At 44.8% G+C, this 25,712-nt stretch overlaps 1 protein-coding gene across 2 annotated transcripts in view; it reads right to left on the bottom strand.

Annotated features, from left to right (window-relative positions):
* The window catches only part of cfap43 (cilia and flagella associated protein 43), a 120,043-nt gene that overhangs the window by 45,567 nt on the left and 48,764 nt on the right, over positions 1–25,712 (bottom strand). Inside the window, exons 13-19 of one of the 2 annotated variants that reach the window (XM_073027081.1) lie at positions 24,200–24,352; positions 23,410–23,576; positions 22,237–22,389; positions 18,277–18,407; positions 12,497–12,626; positions 5,427–5,570; positions 2,971–3,048 (exon numbers count right to left, since the gene is read on the bottom strand). In XM_073027081.1, the coding sequence (XP_072883182.1) occupies positions 2,971–3,048; positions 5,427–5,570; positions 12,497–12,626; positions 18,277–18,407; positions 22,237–22,389; positions 23,410–23,576; positions 24,200–24,352 (956 nt within the window). The remainder of the gene's footprint in view (positions 1–2,970; positions 3,049–5,426; positions 5,571–12,496; positions 12,627–18,276; positions 18,408–22,236; positions 22,390–23,409; positions 23,577–24,199; positions 24,353–25,712) is intronic. The other variant, XM_073027082.1, reaches the window with a different exon arrangement.

The raw sequence follows: 25,712 nt of genomic DNA, 5'->3' as shown, positions 1-25,712 counted from the left end.
GCTAAGTTTGTTGATGATACACAGACAGGTGGGTCAGCAGACTGTGAGAAGTTCAAAGAAATTGAAAGGTGCAGGTAGAGAGAGAGGGATTAGAGAGAGAAATTGAGGGTCCATGGACAGAAAGAGAGCATAGCCTTGATGGGCTGAATGATGGATAGTGAAAAGGTTTCTCCTTTTGGGGAATCTGGAACTAGGATCTGGAATTCAGAATCAGGAATTGCCACTTAGGACATGAGGAGCAATTTCTTCTCTCAGTGGATAGTGAATATTTGAAATCCTTTCTCTCAGAGGAAGATGTGGATGCCGAGACACTGAATATATTCTGGGTGGAGTGTGGCAGGTATTTGAGCTACAAGGTGTTATAGAGAGAGGCCAACCATGATCTCATGAAACTGGTGGAGCAAGCTCCAGGAGCCGTGTCCTTCTCTTGCTCCTGTTTCCATTCTTGCTACTATTTATTCTGAAAAATTTGGATGGTCTCACTGGATCACTGTTGAGTATGAACACATTCAGTACAAGATCCTGTACTGTGGAGGAAGGTACAGGGTTGTCACAGATTGGGTGGTGGAGGGGGAGTCATGGCAGATCTTATTGGATTAGACTTTTTAATTGTTATTTTTTGCAGCTTAGCAATTGATTATCTGCTTGTATATTATATTGTTACTTAGACACATATATCCATATAACAATTACAGCACGGAAACAGGCCATCTCGGCCCTTCTAGTCCATGCTGAATGCTTACTCTCACCTAATCCCACTGACCCGCACTCAGCCCATAACCCTCCATTCCTTTCCTGTCCATATACCTATCCGATTTTGCTTTAAATAACAATACCGAACCTGCCTCTACCACTTCTACTGGAAGCTCATTCCACACAGCTACCACTCTCTGAGTAAAGAAATTCCCCCTCATGTTACCCTTAAACTTTTGCCCCCAAAGTCTCAATTCATGTCCTCTTGTTTGAATCACCCCTACTCTCAATGGAGAAAGCCTATCCACGTCAACTCTATCTATCCCCCTCATAATTTTAAATACCTCTATCAAGTCCCCCCTCAACCTTCTGCGCTCCAAAGAATAAAGACCTAACTTGTTCAACCTTTCCCTGTAACTTAGGTGCTGAAACCCAGGTAACATTCTAGTAAATCTTCTCTGTACTCTCTCTATTTTGTTGACATCTTTCCTATAATTCGGTGACCAGAACTGTACACAATACTCCAAATTCGGCCTTACCAATGCCTTGTACAATTTTAACATCACATCCCAACTCCTATACTAATGCTCTGATTTAAAAAGGCCAGCATACCAAAAGCTTTCTTCACCACCCTATCCACATGAGATTCCACCTTCAGGGAACTATGCACCATTATTCCTAGATCACTCTGTTCTACTGCATTCTTCAATGCCCTACCATTTACCATGTATGTCCTATTTGGATTATTCCTACCAAAATGTAGCACCTCACACTTATCAGCATTAAGTTCCATCTGCCATCACTCAGCCCACTCTTCTAACTGGCCTAAATCTCTCTGCAAACTTTGAAAACCTACTTCATTATCCACAACGCCACCTATCTTAGTATCATCTGCATACTTACTAATCCAATTTACCACCCCATCATCCAGATCATTAATGTATATGACAAACAACATTGGACCCAGTACAAATCCCTGAGGCACACCACTAGTCACCGGCCTCCAACCTGACAAACAGTTATCCACCACTACTCTCTGGCATCTCCCATCCAGCCGCTGTTGAATCCATTTTACTACTTCAATATTAATACCTAACGATTGAACCTTCCTAACTAACCTTCCATGCGGAACCTTGACAAAGGCCTTACTGAAGTCCATATAGACAACATTCACTGCTTTACCTTCATCAACTTTCCTTGTAACCTCTTCGAAAAATTCAATAAGATTTGTCAAACATGACCTTCCATGCACAAATCCATGTTGACTGTTCCTAATCAGACCCTGTCTATCCAGATAATTATATATACCATCTCTAAGAATACTTTCCATTAATTTACCCACCACTGATGTCAAACTGACAGGCCTATAATTGCTAGGTTTACTCTTAGAACCCTTTTTAAACAATGGAACCACATGAGCAATACGCCAATCCTCTGGCACCATCCCCGTTTCTAATGACATTGAAATATTTCAGTCAGAGCCCCTGCTATTTCTACACTAACATGCTACATGTAACGATGTTTCCTAGTGTCCACCGTGTGTAAATGCAATTGTTCAATGTGCCCCCTACTGGTTACATTTGTATAATTCTGGAAACCTCAGTAGCTTTACAGGGCTTTCTGATTGTCTGCCTTTAATGTGCAAATCTAAACAGAATGTTTCTTATCTATGGATATACTGTAAAAAGAGCTAACCATGTAGCAGCAACATCTTTTTTTCTCTTTTGCCTCTCCCTCTCTTCACTTACTTTATCACTGCTCATTTTAGATTTTCCTTGTTCAATTAATGCTTAATAAAACAATCATGAAGCAACAGGTTTTGTGCTTCTTTCCCGACTTCTGAAAGAACCTTCGATTAAATACATCAGAATCCAAGCATGCCCTCCCCTAGGGGTTTCTAGCTGGCCACTTTTGTCCTGAACAGAAACAGTTGAGTGCAGTAAGATGTCCTAAGCTGACACAGGTGGCAATGGTATCCAGTGGTTTGTGGATGGATTCAGTTGAAGCCTGTGGTTGTGCAACATTGAAGTTCAAGAGGACCTGAGGAGCATGGGGAATGCAGGACTTTCGACGCTGAGAAGGGGATGGTGGCCAATGAACTACATGTCCTCCTCTGCCACATGGGCTAAGAGTCCTGAATGTGTGCAGTGGATAAGTTACCCTTGGTGTCCTCTAATCACTCTCACATCTGGAAGCCTCAGGACTTTGGGCAGGTGGGGCCACCTGGGGCAGGTTTCATGGCTATAACAAAGGGAGACGGATTGCCGGGGTGCTCACTGTTTGTCGAAGTTTTTGGATTCCTTCTCTGAGATGAGCTTTGATCTCTGCATTGTTGATGTTGTCTTTCTTGGTTGCCTGGGGAGACAGATAGTCACAGTCAGCTGCTCAACCTCCATCAACCACATAGCCCCACTTAGGGAAATTAACGCCTGAGGATTTTCTGCCCTCATTAACGACTAATACTTCAGAACTCGAGTGCAATTCTCTCAGGGCTAACTATGATCAAACCTCTGCGTAGTTTGAAAGAAAAATCTGGTCTCTATTCAGTTGAATGGGGAAATTACTGGAAGTTTATAAAACAATGTCACTTCAGGTTAATTCATTGAAGAAAGAAATCCAGCATTCTTTCAGCCCAGGATTGCCAATGCCCCCACCCCACCGTAGCACAACCATGCAATTATCTGAAGCCGTCAATTGACTGTGCCTTCTCTGGAGGGATGAATGTATTAGTATTCCTGCCCACCCCACCCATAAATTTTTGCTACTTCTGCCTCACCTCTCTCACAAATGCAATTCTATCAGGGGTAGCAAGTTTACGAAGAGTCATCTGACATCCGACAACTGAGCTGGGGATTAATGGCAGACTAGCAGGCATCACAGTAGAGGTGTCTGTTTAAGGGCATCTGCATCATGAGATGTTACCCTGGTTTCCTTCCCAACTAAGTGAGAGCTGAGACCTGAAATAGTGACTGTACATACAACCCACAGCAGAGATTAGATCTGCCATCACACCCTCCCCTCCACCCAGCTGATTCACCATTGTGTTCCTTGTGAACAGCTTGATACCTTCATGTCTGTAAGCTGCATTCCGCTTTTATAACATCTGCCCTCATCTCCTGCTAAGGCACTGCAGAGATTCTGGACAATACCTCCCCAGTAGAGAACAGACATGTTACATGCCTGTACCATGAATGGCAGGGGTATTCGACCTAAGAAGGAGTTGTGGCCCATTGCAGTCTTGTGCAGTACCTGCTTGCCTGCACATGGACATGTTCCCATAGGGGTGGAACATTGCTCAGACTTGACTGAACGCATACTACACCGAGATTCCTGCAGTACAAGACACCAGTGTGAATAGTCCAGGGTTTTGTCCCACTCACACTCTGTTGGAAACTTTGAACTGTCCCTCAATCACACAACATGGACCCATTTGATTGCATCCCTCTGAAGATCAGCACTATTACCTCATTTAACCTGCGCAGCAGCTATCCCTCTGTCACTCTCCTCACATATCCCTCAGTTACTCTCCTCACGTATCCCTCAGTCACTCTCCTCACATATCCCTCTCTCCTCACGTATCCCTCAGTCACTCTCCTCACGTATCCGTCACTCTCCTCACGTATCCCTCAGTCACTCTCCTCAGATGTCCCTCAGTCACTCTCCTCACGTATCCCTCAGTCACTCTCCTCACATATCCCTCACTCCTCACGTATCCCTCAGTCACTCTCCTCACGTATCCCTCAGTCACTCTCCTCAGATGTCCCTCAGTCACTCTCCTCACGTATCCCTCAGTCACTCTCCTCATGTATCCCTTAGTCACTCTCTTCAGATGTCCCTCAGTCACTCTCCTCAGATGTCCCTCAGTCACTCTCCTCACGTATCCCTCAGTCACTCTCCTCACGTATCCCTCAGTCACTCTCCTCAGATGTCCCTCACTCTCCTCACGTATCCCTCAGTCACTCTCCTCACGTGTCCCTCAGTCACTCTCCTCACGTATCCCTGTCACTCTCCTCACGTATCCCTCAGTCACTCTCCTCAGATGTCCCTCAGTCACTCTCCTCACGTATCCCTGTCACTCTCCTCACGTATCCCTCAGTCACTCTCCTCAGATGTCCCTCACTCTCCTCACGTATCCCTCAGTCACTCTCCTCACGTGTCCCTCAGTCACTCTCCTCACGTATCCCTGTCACTCTCCTCACGTATCCCTCAGTCACTCTCCTCAGATGTCCCTCAGTCACTCTCCTCACGTATCCCTCACTCTCCTCACGTATCCCTCAGTCACTCTCCTCACGTGTCCCTCAGTCACTCTCCTCACGTATCCCTGTCACTCTCCTCACGTATCCCTCAGTCATTCTCCTCAGATGTCCCTCAGTCACTCTCCTCACGTATCCCTCAGTCACTCTCCTCACATATCCCTCAGACACTCTCCTCAGATGTCCCTCAGTCACTCTCCTCATGTATCCCTTAGTCACTCTCTTCAGATGTCCCTCAGTCACTCTCCTCAGATGTCCCTCAGTCACTCTCCTCACGTATCCCTCAGTCACTCTCCTCAGATGTCCCTCAGTCACTCTCCTCACGTATCCCTCAGTCACTCTCCTCAGATGTCCCTCAGTCACTCTCCTCACGTATCCCTCAGTCACTCTCCTCACGTATCCCTCAGTCACTCTCCTCAGATGTCCCTCAGTCACTCTCCTCAGGTGTCCCTCAGTCACTCTTCTCTGCCAGGGACTCACTTCAGCTGCTTTCATTTCCAGCCACGTTTCTGTTTTCAATCTATCTGATGTTTCACCATCATCAGCAGAGCTGTGGGAGATGTTGGAGGCCGTATCCAATGTTGGGCTTTTGGACATGGGGTGAGGATGATCTTCTTTGATGTCCTGTAACTCCAATGAAAGGATGAAGTGTTAGAAATTACTTGGTCATTTCTAGTAACATAAGTGTGTCTATGTACAGGCCTATCCTTCATGTTCTCCCTGGTAAAACACTTCCCCTCAGCAATAAAGACCTTGGAAAATATGTATCTCAGCCTAAATTGATGGAGCAGAGGTGCTTGACAAAGAGGTTTATCAATAGACGAGCCCAACAGATTCCAGGTGAAGTGTTACCTCACCTGGAAGGACTGTTTGGGTCCCTGAATGGAGGTGAAGGAGGAGGTGAATGGGCAGGTATTGTTATGGCATGCATCCAACTGCTCCAGCTTCTGGGGTTTAAATGCTCTGACTCTCCAGAATATGGGTAGCAGGTGCGGCCCCTTTAAAGACTCAGGCCCACCTTGCTAATCAGCAGCCATGGTTTGGTGCCAGGATTTTAATATTTAAAGAGCACCTGAACTGAGGTTTAGTACTCAATCATCAGCTCTACTTTGGATTCTCATCTAGTTTCTTGTTTAGAACCCTGCCCTCATTTCATCTCTTGATTCTAGATTAGGATACTCCAGCACTTGGGTCCTTACCATCCTCGCCTCGGTCACAGTTTGAGCCTAACATGGACCCAGCAGAGTATTGGAGTCTTTTGTCAGAGGTGGCGAGCCACAGTGAGAAAATTTCTAGACAGAGCCTGGAGATACACGAACTAGGTCATCATGTACCAACTATTGCAAGGAGGAAGTCAGAGTTGCTCAGGTGAGGTTGTCAGTCACTCTGCAGAGTTAGTCCATCTTCCAACCCCAGAGAGGTTCGGTGCTGACCTGGGCTTCTTGCCGGGGACTCCTCACTCAGCATTTGCTGGTGTTTGAGTTCCAGCCATCCCAGTTCCCTACGGAGTGTGGAGAGGTGGCCTTCATGATCTCTCTCCTACCAGGAGAGCCCTGGCCTAGGAGGTCAGATATTTGCTCAGATTTGGAGGAATTCATGAACACTATGAAGAAGGTGTTCCATCATCCCATAGGAGCAAACAGAGCCTCAGACTATGTGATGAAGGAACATCAAGGTAGTCAGTCAGAAGCTGGTGAATGGAGTTTCGGACTTCCGCTGAGGAGTGTGGCTGGAACAGGGAGGCCTTAGCCACTCTATACCACCACGGATTCTGAGGTGAATTAAAGGATGTGTTTGTTTTGGGAGAACCAATTGAGAACTTGAGGGCACTGATTGATCAGTTCTTCTGGCATGATAAGCACCTGGCAGAGCGAAACTGGGTCTATCTCAAGAGGTTGAAGAGGGCTAGCCCAAGACCAGCCTCAATGCATTATAGTTCCACTTCCTGACCTTGGACAATGACCAGCCCATCTCCTGCACCGGACCTTTTTGAGCCTATGCTCAAACCTGTTGCCTTGACGTCGCACGTGATGAAGACCATGGAGCGGCTGATAATACAGAATCTGAGGCCACAAACCAGGCACGCCCAGGATCCTCTTCAGTTTGCGTATAAGGAGAAGGTGGGAGTGGAGGATGCTATCATGTATTTGCTGCACAAATCACTCTCTCACCTAGATGGGGCCAGTTGTGCTGTGAGGATTACATTCCTTGACTTCTCTAGTGCCTTTAACACCATCCAGCCCAAGATATTAAGGCACAAACTAACAGAGATGGGAGTAGACTCTCACATGGTGGATTGGATAGTGGACTACTTGACAGATAGACCTCAGTATGTGCGGTTGGGAGACTGTAGGTCTGACACGGTGGTCAGCAGCACAGGAGCACCGCAGGGAACCGTACTCTCTCCGGTCCTGTTCACCCTGTACACATCAGACTTCCAATATAACTCGGAGTCCTGCCATGTGCAGAAGTTCGCTGATGACACGGCCATAGTGGGGTATGTCAGGAATGGACAGGAGGAGGAGTATAGGAAACTGATACAGGACTTTGTGATATGGTGCAACTCAAACTACCTGCGTCTCAATATCACCAAGACCAAGGAGATGGTGGTGGACTTTAGGAGATCTAGGCCTCATATGGAGCCAGTGATCATTAATGGAGAATGTGTGGAGCAGGTTAAGACCTACAAGTATCTGGGAGTACAGTTAGACGAGAAGCTAGACTGGACTGCCAACACAGATGCCTTGTGCAGGAAGGCACAGAGTCGACTGTACTTCCTTAGAAGGTTGGCGTCATTCAATGTCTGTAGTGAGATGCTGAAGATGTTCTATAGGTCAGTTGTGGAGAGCGCCCTCTTCTTTGTGGTGGCGTGTTGGGGAGGAAGCATTAAGAGGAGGGACGCCTCACGTCTTAATAAGCTGGTAAGGAAGGCGGGCTCTGTCGTGGGCAAAGTACTGGAGAGTTTAACATCGGTAGCTGAGCGAAGGGCGCTGAGTAGGCTACGGTCAATTATGGAAAACTCTGAACATCCTCTACATAGCACCATCCAGAGACAGAGAAGCAGTTTCAGCGACAGGTTACTATCGATGCAATGCTCCTCAGACAGGATGAAGAGGTCAATACTCCCCAATGCCATTAGGCTTTACAATTCTACCGCCAGGACTTAAGAACTTTTTAAAAGCTATTATTAATGCTTTTTGAGATAGTGATTTAGATGCATATCATATTTTTTACTGAGTTAAGTATTGTATGTAATTAGTTTTGCTACAACAAGTGTATGGGACATTGGAAAAAAAGTTGAATTTCCCCATGGGGATGAATAAAGTATCTATCTATCTATCTATCTATCTATCTATCTATCTATCTATGCAGATCAGCTGCACATGATTCTTCTCCAATGAGAGGTCCCGGCATCAGAGTCAAGGCTGCAGCTACTGCTGTGGGGATTCAGGTCACCTGTAGCTGTCAGGAGAACTGCTGAGACTGTACAAGCATCAGGAAGATGGTGACAGTGGCAGCTAGCTCTCTCAACTGTACTGATCCTGGCGTCATGCTGAAGGCTGAGATCTCCTGGTGAAAGGTGAAAGTCTTTGTGGACACTGGGAAAGCTGGTGATTTCCTGGACTTGGGGACCACCCGTCAGTTCAACAGGAGTTGAGCCAGCTCATGCCCACAACTGCCCTGGATTATCATCCTCTTGGATCCCGGCAGATCCTGCAGTAGACATTGGTTTTGTGAATGAGGATAAGAGAACATGCGAAGGACATTTGTTTCCATACCATCAATTTTCTTCACATACCCCTGATGCTCGGGCACCCTTGGCTGTCCAAACATAACCCTTCCATGAACTGGAAGGAAGGAAGGAAGGAACTTGCATGGTCAAGTTGCAAGAGGGAATGTTTTCAGTTTGGTATTCCAACCCTCAGACGCTACCAAGGCCAGTAGCTGACAAGGAAGAAGACTTTTGCTTGGCGTATCTTGGAGCTTTCGGGAGACCCAGTCCTGCCTCCAAGGACAGACAAGCAGGCTCCAGTCAACAGGGCTGTACGAGTCCTGACCCTGTCTAGTCGGGAGAGCGCAGGAACTGGAGAGAGAGGGTCTCTAGTTCAGGAACAAGCCAAGAGGCCCACCAAGGATGTGCCCAAGCAGTCTGGAGCCCTAGCAGCCAAGCCTAGGGGAGCCAGTTAAGTTCCTAAACATAGTCCCTTGGAGCCTAGTCCCAAGAGTAGAAGGACCATTCATTGTGCCTCATTGCCATCATCTGAGGATAAGGATGAGGACTTGGACTCTGATTTGGTCTCTGTTTCAACAAAATACTCTAAAAGAACCTGTGAAAGAGACTCTGAGGTCTGCTGAATCATCCCTGTGACCTGAGGAGACTCAGGAGTTGTCTTTGGAGGGACAGTAGAGGTAGTTGCAACATCCAAGCCGATTGAAATCCCTTCCATCTACAAGGATTTGATAGAGGTCTTCAGCAAGGGAAATGCCTCAACTTTTCCACTGTACCGACCCTACGATTGTGGAATAGATCTACTGCCTGGTACTTGTCCCCCACAGGGGTCGATTATACACGCTCTCAGACCCGGAGAGAAGCACTATGCAAGAGTAAATAAAGGAGGCTCATCCCATGGGATTCATTTGGCCCTCCACCTTACCAGCCGGCGCAGGCTTCTAATTCATATAGGAAAAGGACGGGAGCCTGTGGTCGTGCATTGATTATAGAGGGCAGATTCTTATAATGGTGAAGAATCTTTACCCCATTCCACTCATGAATACTGCCTTTGATTCTCAAAGGACAAGAGTATTTTCAAAGTTAGACTTATGCAGTGCGTACAATCTGCAGAAAGTAGGGTGACAAGTGGAAGACTGCATTCAACACATTGACAGGGCACTATGAGTAGCTGGTTATCCCCTTCAGCTTTGCGAATGTGCCAGCAGTTTTCCAGGCTCTGGGATGCTCTCCATAAGTACAGCTTCATCTACTTGGATGCTACCTTAATTTTCTAGAAATCCATGGAGGAGCACGTTGCTCACATCAGAGATATCTTAAAGAGGCTTCTAGGTCATGGACTTTATGTCAAGCTGGAGAAATCTGAATTTCACGTAACCTCTGTTTCATTTTTGAGGCTTATCATCTCTAATGGCATTCTCAAGATGGGCCCTACTAAGAAGCAGGCAGTCAGAGATAGGCTACAACCATCCAATGTGAAACAAGTCCAATGATTCCTGGGATTTGCCAACTTTTACAGAACATTCATCAGGAACTTCAGCTTAGTGGTGACTCTGTTGACAACACTAAGAGATCCATGGGCCCATTTGTTTGGACTACCAAAGTGGATGCTGCTTTTGCAGAACTCAAAACAGTGGTTCACAACAGCTCCCATTTTGGTTTCACCTAACCCAGACTTCCCTTCATCGTGGCGGTGGATCTCAATGACACCTTCGGACAATAAACCACACCCGTGTCCTTCCTTCTCCAGGAGGCTATCCCCAACAGAGGTGAACTATGTCATCAGAAATTGAGAGCTGCTCACGGTCAAGTTGACTTTGGAGGAATGTCATCTCTGGCTTGAGGGGACCAAGAATCCTTTTATTGTATGGACAGACCACAAGAACCTAGCTTATATTCAGGGGGCCAAACATCTCAATTCCAGGCAGGCCAGGTGGTTTCTTCTCTTTTAACTGGTTCAATTTTGTTCTGACCTACCGACCGGGGTGAACTATCTCCATGTACTTTGTCACGGGTCTTCCGCCTTCCAAGGGGAAGACAGTCATCATGGTAATTGTAGATCGATTTACAAAGGCCAGCAAATACATTGTTTTGGAGAAAGTACCATCAGCAGCAGACATGATTGAGATTGTCCTGCGTCAAGTCTTCAGGATCCACAGATTTCTGGTAGACATGGTCAGAACAGGGTCCACAATTCGAGTCATGTTTTTGGTGTTATGATATGCACCCGACCGTGCCAGTTTCTGGGGTTTAGACACGCTGACTCTCCAGAATATGTATAGCTGGTGCAGCCACTTTAAGGACTCAGGCCCACATGCAAATTTGCGGCATGTTTTGGCATCAGGATTTTAATATTTAAAGGGTACCTGAATTGAGCTTTGGTGCCCAATCATCAGCTCTACTTTGGATTCTTACCTACTGCATAGTTTAGAACCCTGTCCTCATTTCAGTCTCGTAGCAAGTTTTGATTTTAGTCTTGGATAGTCCAGCACTTGGGTCCTAACCATCCTCACCTAGGCCTCTCATCACAGGCATAGCACTTCTCTCACTTGTAGGGATATGTGCCAGAAGGGAGATTAGTGGGGAGAGTGAATAATATAGACAAGTGAATAATGGAAATCAGAGAGTGGGAGAGTGTTTGGTGGTAAGATCGTATAGAAGATGGCAGAGGTTGTGGAGAAGATCCAAAGGCTCATGGGGTGATAGAAGAGGACAAGACGAACTCTGTCCATGTTAAGGTGGAGGGAAAAAGGAGTGAGCGTGGATGCCCAGGAAAGGGAGGAGATGCGGGTGAGGGCATCATCTACGATGGGGGAAGGGAAACCCAATTTTTTGAAGAAGGAGGATACCTCTGATGTCCTGGAAAGGAAAGCCTCATTCTGGAAACAGATGTAGTGGAGATGAAGGAACTGTGAAAAGGGAATAGCTTGGGACAGAGAGGGGAAAAGTATAGTCAAGTTAGCCCTAGGAATTGATAGGTTTATAAAAGATGTCAGTAGACATCTTGTCTCCAGAAATAGAGAGAGAGATTAAGAAAAGGGGGAGAGGTGTCTGAAATGGACCAAGTGAATTTAAGGGCAGGATGGAATATGGAGGCAACGTTGATGAAATTGACAAGCTCAGCATGGGTGCATGAAGCAGCACCAATGCAGTTTGGAGGAAGTAGAAAGAGATGAAGGAGAAATTGTTAAGGGTGAAGAGCAGATCTGCCAGACAGAAGAAGGTGATGGTGGAGGGAAACTGGTTGGTTGGGTCTTTTGCCGAGGAAGAAGAGAACTTTAAGGTCTTCTTGATGGGGGATATAAGTGTATAGGAACTGGACATCCATGGAGAAAATTAAGTGGTCAGGGCCAGGGAATTGAAAGTTGTTGAGTAGATCAAGAGCATGGGAAGTGTTGGTGGGAAGGGGCTAAACCAAGGGGGATAGAACATTAGAAGGCCTAGATAGACTGGAGGTGAAGAGGATGTTTCCAGTAGTAGGAGATTAGGAAAGTCTGGGGCCAAAGGAATTTCTTTAGCCAAAGGTTGGTGAATCTGTGGAATTCGTTGCCGCAGATGGCTGTGGAGGCCAAGTCACTGGGTATATTGAAAGCAGAACTTGATAGGTTCTTGATTAGTCAAGGTTTCAACAGTTATGGGGAGGAGGCAGGAGAATGGGGTTGAGAGGGAAAACTAAATAAGCTGTGATGGAATAGTGGAGCAAACTCAATGTGTCAAATGGCTTAATTCTGCTCCTGTGTCTTATGGTGCTGTGGAGAGTCATATATAAATGATAATACTGATTTTATTTTGCCTCATTGAAATCTAAATGATTCCTCACCAGATGCTGCATCTGTTCCATCAGGTTTAGGACTTTGTTCTCTACTTTGGAGGTCTGGTTCAGCAACGTAATTGTGGAGTCACTGTATTCCATCGCTGCCTTGATCTGCACTGCATTTGTCATGTCAAAGCTACAAAAATTAACCATCATTAGCAGAGCAGAGAAGAAGATAGCCAAACCCTAAACCAGAGGTCTGACTGATGGGAAAAGCCGAACAGCCCAGGGAATTCATTCTGAAAAAGAGAAAGCTGATGGGTGACATTGATGGAGATCCTTATACTGTTTGTCTCAACTACCTATTGGATCTGCCTGTTAACCAGGTGTAACTTGTGCACTACAACATGTGATCCCTTTCACTGTCATTCATCTGTAGCGTCACGCTGTTTAGGCAATAATCTTCAGATTAACTGCCAGCATAGCAGGGAGTGGCACGGTAGCATGGTCGTTGGGTTACAATACAATTACAGAGCTAGTGATCATTAATCGAAGTTCAATTCCTGCTGCTATCTGTTGTCCCCATGACCGCACAAGTTTTCTCCCACATTCCAAAGACATATGGTTAAGGGTAAATGAGTTATGGGCATGCTATGTTGGCAATGGAAGTGTGGTGACACTTGCAGGCTGCCTTGGCACATTTTAGGACTGTGATGGTCATTGACGCAAATGACGTATTTCACTGTTTGTTTCGATATATGTGTGATAAATAAAGCTAATCTTTATCTTTCTTACTGAAGTGCATAACCTTCTACTTCCTCACTCCTTTTGAAAGGTTTTTGCCCAGTCATTCAGTCTATCTATACGCTGTGACAGAAACATAGTGGTTTCATCACAACATGTCCTTCCACTGACATTCATATCATCAATACACCTACAAATCTTACATCAGTTACCAACCTCCAGGTCAACATCATCTGAGGGACAAAAACCTATCTCCGAGCCATCCTTGAAAGTTCCATCCTTGAAAGAACCCTATTTATTCCAATTCTGTTTTATACTTTACAAAATAATTTCAATCTATGCTAACATACTTCCTCCAATAAATTGGGCTAAGACCCTGCTCTTATGTAACATTTTACTGAATACGATGGGTGACTGATAACTTTGTGGCCTAAGGTAGAAGGAGACAATTTTAGAAAATCTAGCACATTTATTTTTCCTACATTTACACACTTAGTCCAGCAGTCGTGGAGCATACGGATCCTTTCTTTATAGAAGTCGGTGTCTTGGACTTCCAGAAGTGGTCCACAGCATGGGGTGATTGATAAGTTCATGGCCCACAGTGGAAGGAGATGAGTTATTAACTTCAAACTTTCTGCATTTTCACTCAAAGAGTTGACCTGCATACGCATGTAACGAGAGCTGTATAACTCATCTCCTTCTACCTTAGGCCACAAACTTATCAATCACCCCTGCTGTGGACCACTTCTACAAAGAAGGGATCCGTATACTGAAGGGATGTGGTATATTTAGATTTTCAAAAGGCTTTTGACAAGGTCCCACACAGGAGACCAGTGTGCAAACTTAAAGCACACGGTATTGGGGGTATGGTATTGATGTGGATAGAGAATTGGTTGGCAGACAGGAAGCAAAGAGTGGGAGTAAACGGGACCTTTTCAGAATGGCAGGCAGTGACTAGTGGGGTGCCGCAAGGCTCAGTGCTGGGACCTCAGTTGTTTACAATATATATTAATGATTTAGACGAGGGAATTAAATGCAGCATCTCCAAGTTTGCAGATGACATGAAGCTGGGTGGCGGTGTTAGCTGTGAGGAGGATGCTAAGAGGATGTAGGGTGACTTGGATAGGTTAGGTGAGTGGGCAGATTCATGGCAGATGTAATTTAATGTGGATAAATGTGAGGTTATCCACTTTGGTTGCAAGAACAGGAAAACAGATTATTATCTGAATTGTGGCCAATTAGGAAAAGGGGAGGTGCAACGAGACCTAGGTGTCATTGTATACCAGTCATTGAAGGTGGGCATGCAGGTACAGCAGGCGGTGAAAAAGGCAAATGATATGTTGACATTCATAGCAAAAGGATTTGAGTACAGGAGCAGGGAGGTTCTACGGCAGTTGTGCAAGGCCTTGGTGAGACCGCACCTAGAGTATTGTGTGCAGTTTTGGTCCCCTAATTTGAGGAAAGACATTCTTGCCATAGAGGGAGTACAAAGAAGGTTCATCAGATTGATTCCTGGGATGGCAGGACTTTCATATGAAGAAAGACTGGATCGACTAGGCTTATACTCACTGGAATTTAGAAGATTGAGGGGGGATCTGATTGAAACGTATAAAATTCTAAAGGGATTGTACAGGCTAGATGCAGGAAGATTGTTTCCGATGATGGGGAAGTCCAGAACAAGGGGTCACAGTGTAAGGATAAAGGGAAAGCCTTTTAGGGCCGAGATGAGGAAAAACTTCTTCACACAGAGAGTGGTAAATCTGTGGAATTCTCTGCCACAGGAAACAGTGGAGGCCAGTTCATTGGCTATATTTAAGAGGAAGTTAGATATGGCCCTTGTGGCTAAAGGGATCAGGGGGTATGGAGAGAAAGCAGGTACAGGGTTCTGAGTTGGATGATCAGCCATGATCATACTGAATGGCGGTGCAGGCTCAAAGGGCCGAATGGCCTACTCCTGCACCTATTTTCTATGTTTCTATGTATGTTCCAAGACCGCTGGACTAAGTGTGTACATGTAGGAAGGGACTATGTTGAAAAATAAATGTGCTAGGTTTTCTAAAATTGACTCCTTCTACCTTAAGTCAAGAACTTATCAATCACCCCTCGTACCTTTTGGAAATCTAAATCTACAGTTCCCCTCTATCAACTCTCACGGTCACATTCTCAAACACAAGCAAATTTGTCACACATGACTTGTCTTTCATAAAAATTTTGTTGATTAAGTTTGATTATATTCAACTTTGCAAACTGATTAGCTGTTTCCTCAGTCCTGCTGAAAGGTTTCGCTCGAAACGTTGACTGTACTTTTTCCTATAGATGCTGCTTAGCCTGCTTGGGTCCAGCATCTGCAGATTTTCCCTTGTTTGTAGCTGTTTCCTCTGGTTATTAACAACAGCAGTTAAACTAACTGGCTTGTAGTTTCTCACCTTTTATCTTCCTTTCTCTTTGAACAAGGATGCCATATTAACTGTTTCTAATTTTATGGTGCCTTCCAGAATTTAGTGAGGTTTGAAAATTTTCAAAGTTAAAAATAAATTTATGTATTACCATATACTATCCTGAGATTCATTTTGTTGTGGGCACTCACAGTAGATACAAAGAAACACAATAGAATCATTGAAATCACGCACACAATAATGATGGACAAACAACCAATGTGCAAAAGGCAACAAACTGTGCAAAAACAAAGGAACAGAAAATAATAATAATGAAAAAAGTGATAAATATCAAAAACACAAGTTATAGAGTCCTTAAGAGTGGGCCCGTAGATGGTGGAACAGTTCAGTGTTGGGGTGAATGAAGTTATTCACTCTGGTTCAAGAGAAATTTCAACCAATGATACCATTACCTCTGCAGCCACTTCATTTGAATCCTTCAGGTGTAGGTCATCGGGTCCTGGCAATGTGTCTGCCATTAGCTCTACGTGTTTCTCTGACACATTATTTCTTGTAATAGGGATTTTTACAAGTTCTTCCATGTTACTTGAAATTAATCCATCTCTTATCTTGGGCATATTTGCTATCTCTTCCATGGTAAAGAGATGCAAAACTACTGATTTGATGTACCTTCCATGTCCTTGTTTTCTGTAATTAGGGTTAGGGTGTTCTGTCATTAACTTACCAGCGTTGTTCTCGAGATGTTCCACACTCGAGACATTCATCCCATCCTATGAGTTATTAGTCTATTGTTACTGAAACCCCAAAACCACCACTAGTTGCTGCCACGCTGTATGCTCGACTTTTCAATTTAACATTATCCTTGACCTCCTTCGTTAACCAAACTGTGTCTCTTTCTCGTGCAATCCTTTATCTGGGATAAATACCTGATGAGAATTATGAACCAGTTGCTGAAGTAGAACACTGCTCATCTAACCCTGTCCACATAACCTTGTTCATCTAACCCTGTCCACATAACCTTGTTCATCTAACCCCGTTAACCTATTAGCTTCGTTTTCAAGTCCACTTTAGATAACTCTACCTTCATACAATTGCGCTTATTTTGCCATTGAACCTGTGTTGTTCACCTTCAAATGCTGCCTCTGGAATATGATAGATAATATTGTGGTCACTAGGGGATCTTTACTCACAAGCTCTTTTATTAACAATTCCTCATTACTCATGAGCAAATCTAAACCATTCTGTTACGATAGGCTCTGCAATTATTGCTCCGAGGAACAGTCCATAATGCACGTCACACATTCTTGCTCTTCAATGCCTTTGCCAGCTTGGTTCCGAGGGCTAAAATCCCCCATGACAATTGCATTTCCCTTCTAACATGTCCAGACATTTACCCATTTACGCACTGCCCTGTTGAGAAGTCACATTTTGGGTCCTGTAGACCATTCTTTCCCTTGTCTTCTTTCCCCTGCTGTTTATTATTTCAACAAAAATTGAGAGTACACCACTATTCTCTGCCTCTACATCATGACTCAGCTCTGCTCTTGTACCTAAACGTTAGAGATTCTGCCGATGCTGGAAATCCAGAGTAACACAACAAAGTGCTGGACGAACCCAGCAGGTCAAGCAGCATCTATGTAAAGGAATAAAGATTCAATGTTTCGAGCCGAGGCCCTTCATCAGAAACCGTTATCAGGAACCAAGAATATTGAGTACAGGTCACCCTGCAACCACATCTCAGTATCAGCCATCTGACTCTGCTAACTCATTTATCTACTGCAGATGGTAAGTGCATTCAATTAGACAATTAAACTTTGAATTTTTTTACAGCTTACCAACTCTGGATGTGCATTGAGCTGCATACTTCTGATTACATTTTCTGTTCCAGCTTTTCACACGTCGCTTATCAATTTCCTTTTGATAGAGATGTGCCCCCTCCTGTTTAGTTTAAACTAAAGGAAGTAACTATCAGAATTGCAGAGGATAGCTGTGAACAAAGAAAGGCCTGTAACTCTAACCCACCTCATCATAGCAAGATTCTATTGAAAAAACTTGATCTTTTGGCAAATGCCTGAGAGATGAGAGTTAATTAGGTAGTAGGTGAAAGCCATATGTGATGGAATATCTCCTCTTGCCTGAATGAAACTACACTATCCAAGACAAAATAGGGCCACCATCCACCATCCTAAATATTCATACCACTCCCTCATTCCCTTCATAGCACACTCTATCATACATTCCAGATGCTCTAACAGCACTTGCTAGACCTGAAATCTCCAGGAGTATCAGGAATACAGGAAAAGTTCATGTCCTGCAGATTCCCCTGAACCCTGACACTCCCTCCCCTTTGTGGTTGCACCATGGGAGCATGATCTCTAGAAGAATTACTATAGTGGGGGGTGGGGAATAAATGCTGACCAACAATCAGATTGCAAATAGGTAATTGAAAATATTGACAGTGTCAAATGTGAGACAGTGAGGAAATGCTCCTTAATACAAGTAGGAATGGAAATCTCTAAACAGATCTTGAAGCTGGCCACCCATTGTAAATTCTAAACCAAGAATGATGCATTTTTTCTTGGGAAAAGGTATTAAGTGGAACCAAGATAAGTGGATGGAGCTTTCCAGATCAGCCATGACCTAATAGATGGAAGAGGCTGGAAGGGATGATTGGCCTTTCCCTAATTCCTATGTCAAGTAACTTACCTTGCTGTAAAGCAAATCAGGGTGCCATCATGGATGCCAGTGGTTAGAACTGTTTGACGATCCAATGAAAACATAATCGACTTCAGTCCTTCTGAATGGTAGGAGTGACACTGTGTTGTGAAGTATATCTCCTGGGGAGGAGAAACATTTGGTAGTCATGTGCAAACAGTTAAAATCCCTGAACCAGCTGTACCTGCAACAATACTGTGCCACCTTGTTTTGGGGCTGAGTGAAGAGATGTTGGTGAGAACGTTTCATGGCAATTAGGTAGCCAGACAAAAGCAACATTCTGAAACAGCAGTTAATGTAATGTTTTTACAAGGCCAGTGATCGGAGTTCAATTCTGTAAGGAGTTTGTACTTTCTCCCATGACCACATGGATTTCTTCTGTGTGCTCCAGTTCCTTTCCACATTTCAAAGACATATGGGTTAGGGTAAGTTATGGGCATGCTATGTTAGTGCCAGAAGTATGGAGATACTTGCTGGGTTCCCCCCATCCCCCATTCATTACACCTTTGGACTGAATTGGTTGTTGATGCTTAACAATGTATTTCACTGTATGCTTCAATGTTTTGGTGTATATGTTAAAAATAGAGTTAATCTCTAAATCTAACATTTTTAGATGATGTGAAGTTACAGAAGAAGACGAGATGCTGAAAGCAGGAAGTAGCTGGGGAACTTGGGGTTTGATTATGGGCTGATATGACACATCACCAGTCTAATGGAGCAACAGTTAGAGGAGATGACTATTGACTTAGGAGAAGGTGTCAACAACCTTCAGCCTGTTTCCCATTAGTCGGTGTAATTACCCACAGTTAAGCTCAGGGATGGCAAGGGCCAAGTTCAGAAGGAGACATGTGTTTTGGAGGGAGCCTGGTGATGGGTGGTGACAATTAATTGGATGGAAAGGAGATTAACTCCAAGGGAATTATGACATGCAAGGTAATGCAGAAGGTCGACCTTGAGGACCTGAGTTATAGGGAAAGGTTACATAGGTTAGGACTTCATTCCTTGGAGTGTGGGAAAATGAGGGGAGATTTGATAGAGATATACAAAATTATGAGGTGTATAGATGATAGATAGATAGATAGATAGATACTTTATTCATCCCCATGGGGAAATTCAACTTTTTTTCCAATGTCCCATACACTTGTTGTAGCAAAACTAATTACATACAATACTTAACTCAGTAAAAAATATGATATGCATCTAAATCACTATCTCAAAAAGCATTAATAATAGCTTTTAAAAAGTTCTTAAGTCCTGGCGGTAGAATTGTAAAGCCTAATGGCATTGGGGAGTATTGACCTCTTCATCCTGTCTGAGGAGCATTGTATCGATAGTAACCTGTCGCTGAAACTGCTTCTCTGTCTCTGGATGGTGCTATGTAGAGGATGTTCAGAGTTATCCATAATTGACCGTAGCCTACTCAGCGCCCTTCGCTCAGCTACCAATGTTAAACTCTCCAGTACTTTGCCCACGACAGAGCCCGCCTTCCTTACCAGCTTATTAAGACGTGAGGCGTCCCTCTTCTTAATGCTTCCTCCCCAACATGCCACCACAAAGAAGAGGGCGCTCTCCACAACTGACCTATAGAACATCTTCAGCATCTCACTACAGACATTGAATGACGCCAACCTTCTTAGGAAGTACAGTCGACTCTGTGCCTTCCTGCACAAGGTATCTGTGTTAGCAATGCAAGATGGGGTCAATGCAAGCATTTTTTCCACTGAGGTTGGGTGAAACTAAATCTAAAGGTCATAGGTTAAGAGAGAAAGGTAAAATGTTTAAGGGGAACCTGAGGAGGAACTTCTTCACTCTGAGGGCGGTGGAAGTGGGTTTTATTACAATATTTAAGAGAAGTTTGGATAAGTACATGGATGCCAAGGATATGAAGGGCTATTGGTTCAGGGGCAGGTTGACAGGACTAGGCAGAATAACAATTTGGCATGAACTAGATGGGCTGAAGGGTTGTTTTTTTGTGCTGTAATGCTCTATGAATCTATGACTCTAGGATAAGGATCAGCAGTGGAGCAGGCTTAGGGAACCGAGCAGTCTATGGATCTGTCCTTGCATTCTCATGGATTCAGCTGCCTGCTCAGTATTTTTGCCAACACACATTCCCTACTCTGTGACTTAACTGGTCCGGGAAGAGGAGCCAGAAGCTGTTGACGAAGTGCTTATCACCAGGATGGTAGGAATGGGGCAACAGATAACTTGGGCAAGGTGGGAGGGTGCACTGAAGCAGAACATCTGGTCCAACATCTGGCAGGCTGAAGCCCAGTGTATCAAGTTCATGATGCAAGCTGTGTACAATGTCCTGCCTAGTCCAGTGAACCTCTTTTGCTTGGTGCAAAAGTTTGGCACAAACATGTCCTCTCTGCCCAAAAATCTTGGGAGAAGGATGCCACCGCTAGCACCATGACCTGGTGTTGAAGGCAGTGGCAGAAAGTATCTCTACGGCCATTAACAACAGTACGCATCTCCACCAACCCAGAGAGTCCACAGCCTTTGTCAAAACTAGAGACCAACCACAACCTCAGCCCAGATCACCAGCAGACTTGCTTGCTCCAGTATCTGACTACTGATCCTGGCAAGCAATTAAAGTTTCCTGACTTTATCGAGGCTTGACATGCACACTCATTCAGAAACATGGTAGAACTGACAGTGCCTTGGGAAGAATGGATTGAGGAGGCCTTTGAGCAGAAGAAAGCCAAATACCAGGGGCTGGTAGAGCCATGCCAGAGATAGGGGTGGAGGGCAAGATGTGAGCCTACAGAGGTGGGATGTAGAGGTTTTTCTGGCTGCTCACTCTGCAGAACCTGTTGTTTACTTGGCATTATGGGGACTGCAAAGGAAAGAGTCATCAGGACTGTCCCAGAGGCTGCCAAGTGAGGCGCCATATGGCTATGGATCAAGAGGTGTGATCCGTGGACCTATGTTGCTGGGACACAAGCCAGGGCCTGATCAACCCGGCTGGATTGACTGGGCAATGGTGTCTGATTTTGAAAGTCGCAAAACACCTGATGACCCCAGGTTACGTCACTGATAATGTTTCCCAGCACATACTACAATGTATCTCAATAGCAATTGGACTTGAACCAACATAAAAATCTGGAAATCTCCTCCTACCCTCTCATATCTCTCTCCTGCGAGTTGTGTACAGAGCCCACAGTACAGCTCCTAGTATCTGAGCCTGTCTGCATTTATACACCACGAAACTCCTGTTGCTAATTACTCTGTTCCTGGCTTGCCCCTTTGCCCACTATTTTTCTGCCTCTGTAAGGACAATGGATCTAGCTTAATGTGACATTCATTGCGGTATTTTAGAAATCCTTTTCTTCACTTTTTATTCCATCTGGTGGTGCCCAGACAGGGCATAGAGACCTCTATGCCACTATCAGCTCAAAACAGATACGTGAACACATTCAAGTGGACTTGGGAGACAGAATTACGAGAGGTTGTGTAGACTAGGACTTTATTTTCTGCAAGTAAGAGACTGAGGGGTGACCTGACAAAGGTACAGTATATAAGAAATGAGGGGCATAGACAGAGTGAAACCACAGAGTCTTTTCCCAGGGCAGGGATGCTGAAACCAAGGGTTCAAAATCAGAGGAGTGAGATTTATAAGGAAACACCATGGGCAGCTTCCTCACACAAAGGGTGGTGTGTATTTGGATTGGGCTACCAGAAATAGTGGTTGTTGGACACATAAGTAACATTTAAAGGCCATCTAGAAAAATACACAAATAGGGGAGGTTTAGAGGGCTATGGGCCAAACAGGGTCAGATGGGTCTAGCTTACTGGGTGAATTGGACCGAAGTGCCTACTTCTGGGCTGCAAGACTCCATGACTCTAAAAATAAGCAAAATGCTACTGTATTTTGTGTTCTGCCTCAGACCACAGACAGCAATAAGGTGTATAACAGAATCCAAGCACGTGCTCTCTAGTGCTGCTTACCATGTTTTTAGCATATCGTAATTGAATGAATCCATCTCTGGCCACAGAAGCCAAATATTGCTGATCTGGAGAGAGGTAGAGGAATCCTGGCCCCAGCTCATGGCCCGGAACTTTGACCTGAAGATTCAGGCTAAAGGTTCCCTCATTCTCACCCTGAGCAGTGGAAGCAGACAAATGAAATGTACTGTTATTGAGGGGAGCAGATGGATTGGGGGTCAGTGGAGTAGACAGAAACTGAGGATGAGATGGAGAGAATGAATGAGCCAGTTGAAAACCATGTCAGATTTGGCAGAGCAGCTAAATGAGAGGATAAATGTGGGAGGGGAGGGATGGAAAGAGAAAGAAAGAGAGGGAGAGAGGTAAAACATGTGCTAGAGAATGGCATTGGGTCACGTATGGGAATAGTGAGAGAGGGAAATGAGGGTGAGGGTGAAACAGCAGACAGTGGGAAGATGAGTGCGAGGGTAAGAAAGGAGAGGGAGCATTGTTACTGAACCATGACCAGTGAAGTGGCACAGCATGATGGCAAGTGGGGAGGGTCTGTGAGGGCAATAGTGTGGAGGCAAATGGGAGAGTGAGATGATGCAAAGTGAGTAACTACAGGGAAAAAGGAGGGCAAGATGACAAATATGAGAGAGGGAGGGTAACAGGGCAATTGCAAGGCAGGATGAGCATCTGAGGTAACATTGGAGAAAAGGGAGGGAGTATAGTAGGAAGGGAGGGAGCAACCTACAAAGCAGGAACTAGTAGCAGTGACTGGGAGTGTGAATACAAGAGAAATATGAAAGAAATGAGAAAAAGGACCAGGACCAGTCAGTCTGTCTGTGAAGGTCAGAGTGAGGATGAGTGTTCATGTAAGTATGAGTATGAGGATTGGTATGGGTGTGAAGATGAGTGTGGGTGTGAAAGTCAGTGTGCGAATGAGTATAGGTGTGAACGTGAGTGTGAGGATGAGTGTGAAGGTCAGAGTAAGGATGAGTGTAGGTGTGAATGTGAGTGCAAGGATGCATGTGTGTGAATGTGAGTGTGAAGATGAGTGTGGGTGTGAAGTTGAGTGTGAGAATGAGTGTGGATGTGAATGTGAGCGTGAGGATGAGTGTGAGTGTGAAGGTTAGTGTGAGAATAGTGGATGTGCAGTCAGTTTGAGAATGAGAAGAGTTCCTTCTAGGGCACCTTAACAATCTTGTATTTGTGAATGCTCCGGGTCACACTGGAGTATCCGTACACATACTGCTCAGAGTCATGTACCACAGACGTCAACGGCACCTCTGTCTGACTGTACCATTTCCCAATAGCAGCATCAGTCATCATTCCATGGTTGTTGATAGATGTAGGGGAAGCTGAGGAACAGATTAACAAGGTGGATCGGTCAGCACGAGAGCAGCAACATCAAAAGGCCCAATGCATGAGCGTTTACATATTTATCTCTTCAGCTGTATATGCACACTCGCACACAGCCCAGTCCCTGTGCACACACCAGTCACCAGATAAATCATAACCAGTGAGCAAACACCAAGTTGGCTGGGCTCCAATCAACGGGTAAGGTTGGTGCATCAGTTAAATCGCTAGAGTAACACCTGGACTAACAATCCTGCCTCTGCCCACAAGGGGGACAAGAGCGTTAGGTATCGGGGAACCACCATCTGCAGACTTCTTTTGCATACCATCCTAATGTGGAAATACATGACTGGTCCTTTCTACCTGTGGAAACCCTTCTTCAATTGCACCTTCACTAGAAGGAATGTTTAAGAAGTGTGTTATCACCACTTGCGCAAGGGAAGTCAGGAATATTGCCAGATGACTAACAAATAAATAAATTACTCTGAATCCAGTGTTGTTGCTGGACTTTGGGGCAGACTGTGCTGATTAGCCCAGGGCTCAGACTACACTGAAACAATTTGGAAGCTGCAAAAGAATCATCACCTAATCTTCAGCAGAGCCAGAACACGGGGTTTCTCCCTACCTGCAGTAGCCTCTCCAAGCAGATGGAACTTAGTGAGCTGCGTCCCTCCATGAACTCTGTCCTCTCCTGACTGACAAAATAGTGTCAGACATTCCATGCTCTTCGTCAGCTTGTTGAATGCAAGAGACAGTCCCAGAATCTCACCTCTTATCTCTGTTTAGAGATTAAAAAGAAGCAAGAAGTGAGCACAGACACAAAACATGAAGCACAGCTCACTCAAGATCTAGACCACAGTGACAGCAAAAGGTCTACAGTTTCACTGCAGGAAATGTTTTAGAACAGGTTACTGCTTAGTCTGTACCCAGCCCATAACATCTATTTCATGGGAGTGTTTAACAGGACAGTATATAGGAGTCTTAATTAGTACCTGGCCAATGCCATTCTGCAAACTGATGGGGTGCCACAACCACTTACAATCTTTATTAATTATCTCGATGAAGGGACTGTGTGCTGATGATGCAAAGAAGGGTTAATGAAGGGATTATGTGCTGATGTGTGGAAGGGTTAATGAAGGGACTGTGTGCTGATGATGCAAGGAAGGGTTAATGAAGGGATTATGTGCTGATGTGTGGAAGGGTTAATGAAGGGACGGGCTGATGATGCAAGGAAGGGTTAATGAAGGGATTATGTGCTGATGTGTAGAAGGGTTAATGAAGGGACTGTGTGTTGATGCAAGGAAGGGTTAATGAAGGGATTATGTGCTGATGCATGTAAGGGTTAATGAAGGGACTTGGGCTGATGATGCAAGGAAGGGTTAATGAAGGGACTGTGTGTTGATGATGCAAGGAAGGGTTAATGAAGGGACAGGCTGATGATGCAAGGAAGGGTTAATGAAGGGATTATGTGCTGATGTGTGGAAGGGTTAATGAAGGGACTGGGGGATGATGAGGGGAAGGGTAGCAAGGCTTGAGGAGAACACTAAAAAGTTGGAAAAGGATTGGCTGCCTGCTTTTTTGTTACTAGGGGATCGCTCTGCTGCTGGAGAGGAGGTATTGCCTTTTTATCACTGGGGGATCACTGTGCTGTGGAGAACGGCAACTGCCTTTTTATCACAAAGGGTTTACTCTGCTACCAGGGAGGGGAGACTGCCTTTTGATGGCTGAGGGATTGTTCACTGCAAGAGAGGGAAAGTCCTGCCGCTGGGCCAGGAGAGTGTTGTCTGGGTTTTCTGTGTTTTCGATGTGGACATTTTGTTCAGTCTTGTGGCCTTTTGTGTTCTGTGTTTTTCACCCGATGTTTTTCGTATTTTTTTTGTGCGAGGTGGTGGGGGATATTGAGTGTCGATGTGCCTGTTCTGTTTTTGTTCTTTTTTTTGTGCAGGGTGGAGGGATTTGGTGGCTGATGATCGTGCTGCCATTCTTTTCTTTCTTGGTTTTGTGGCTCTCTGGAGAATTTCAGAGTTGTATACTTTGATAATAAATGAACCTTTGAACCAGTTTTGGGAGTAAGCATATCAAAGCTGAATATTATTGTGATAATCTAAGCTTATTACATCCTGTGTCAGAAGGGCTTG

This window comes from Hemitrygon akajei, chromosome 23 (assembly GCF_048418815.1).
Source record: "Hemitrygon akajei chromosome 23, sHemAka1.3, whole genome shotgun sequence".
Classification (NCBI taxonomy): Eukaryota; Metazoa; Chordata; class Chondrichthyes; order Myliobatiformes; family Dasyatidae; genus Hemitrygon; species Hemitrygon akajei.
The sequence above is the reverse complement of the archived record's forward strand: the minus strand, read 5'-3'. Positions and strand labels throughout refer to the sequence as shown.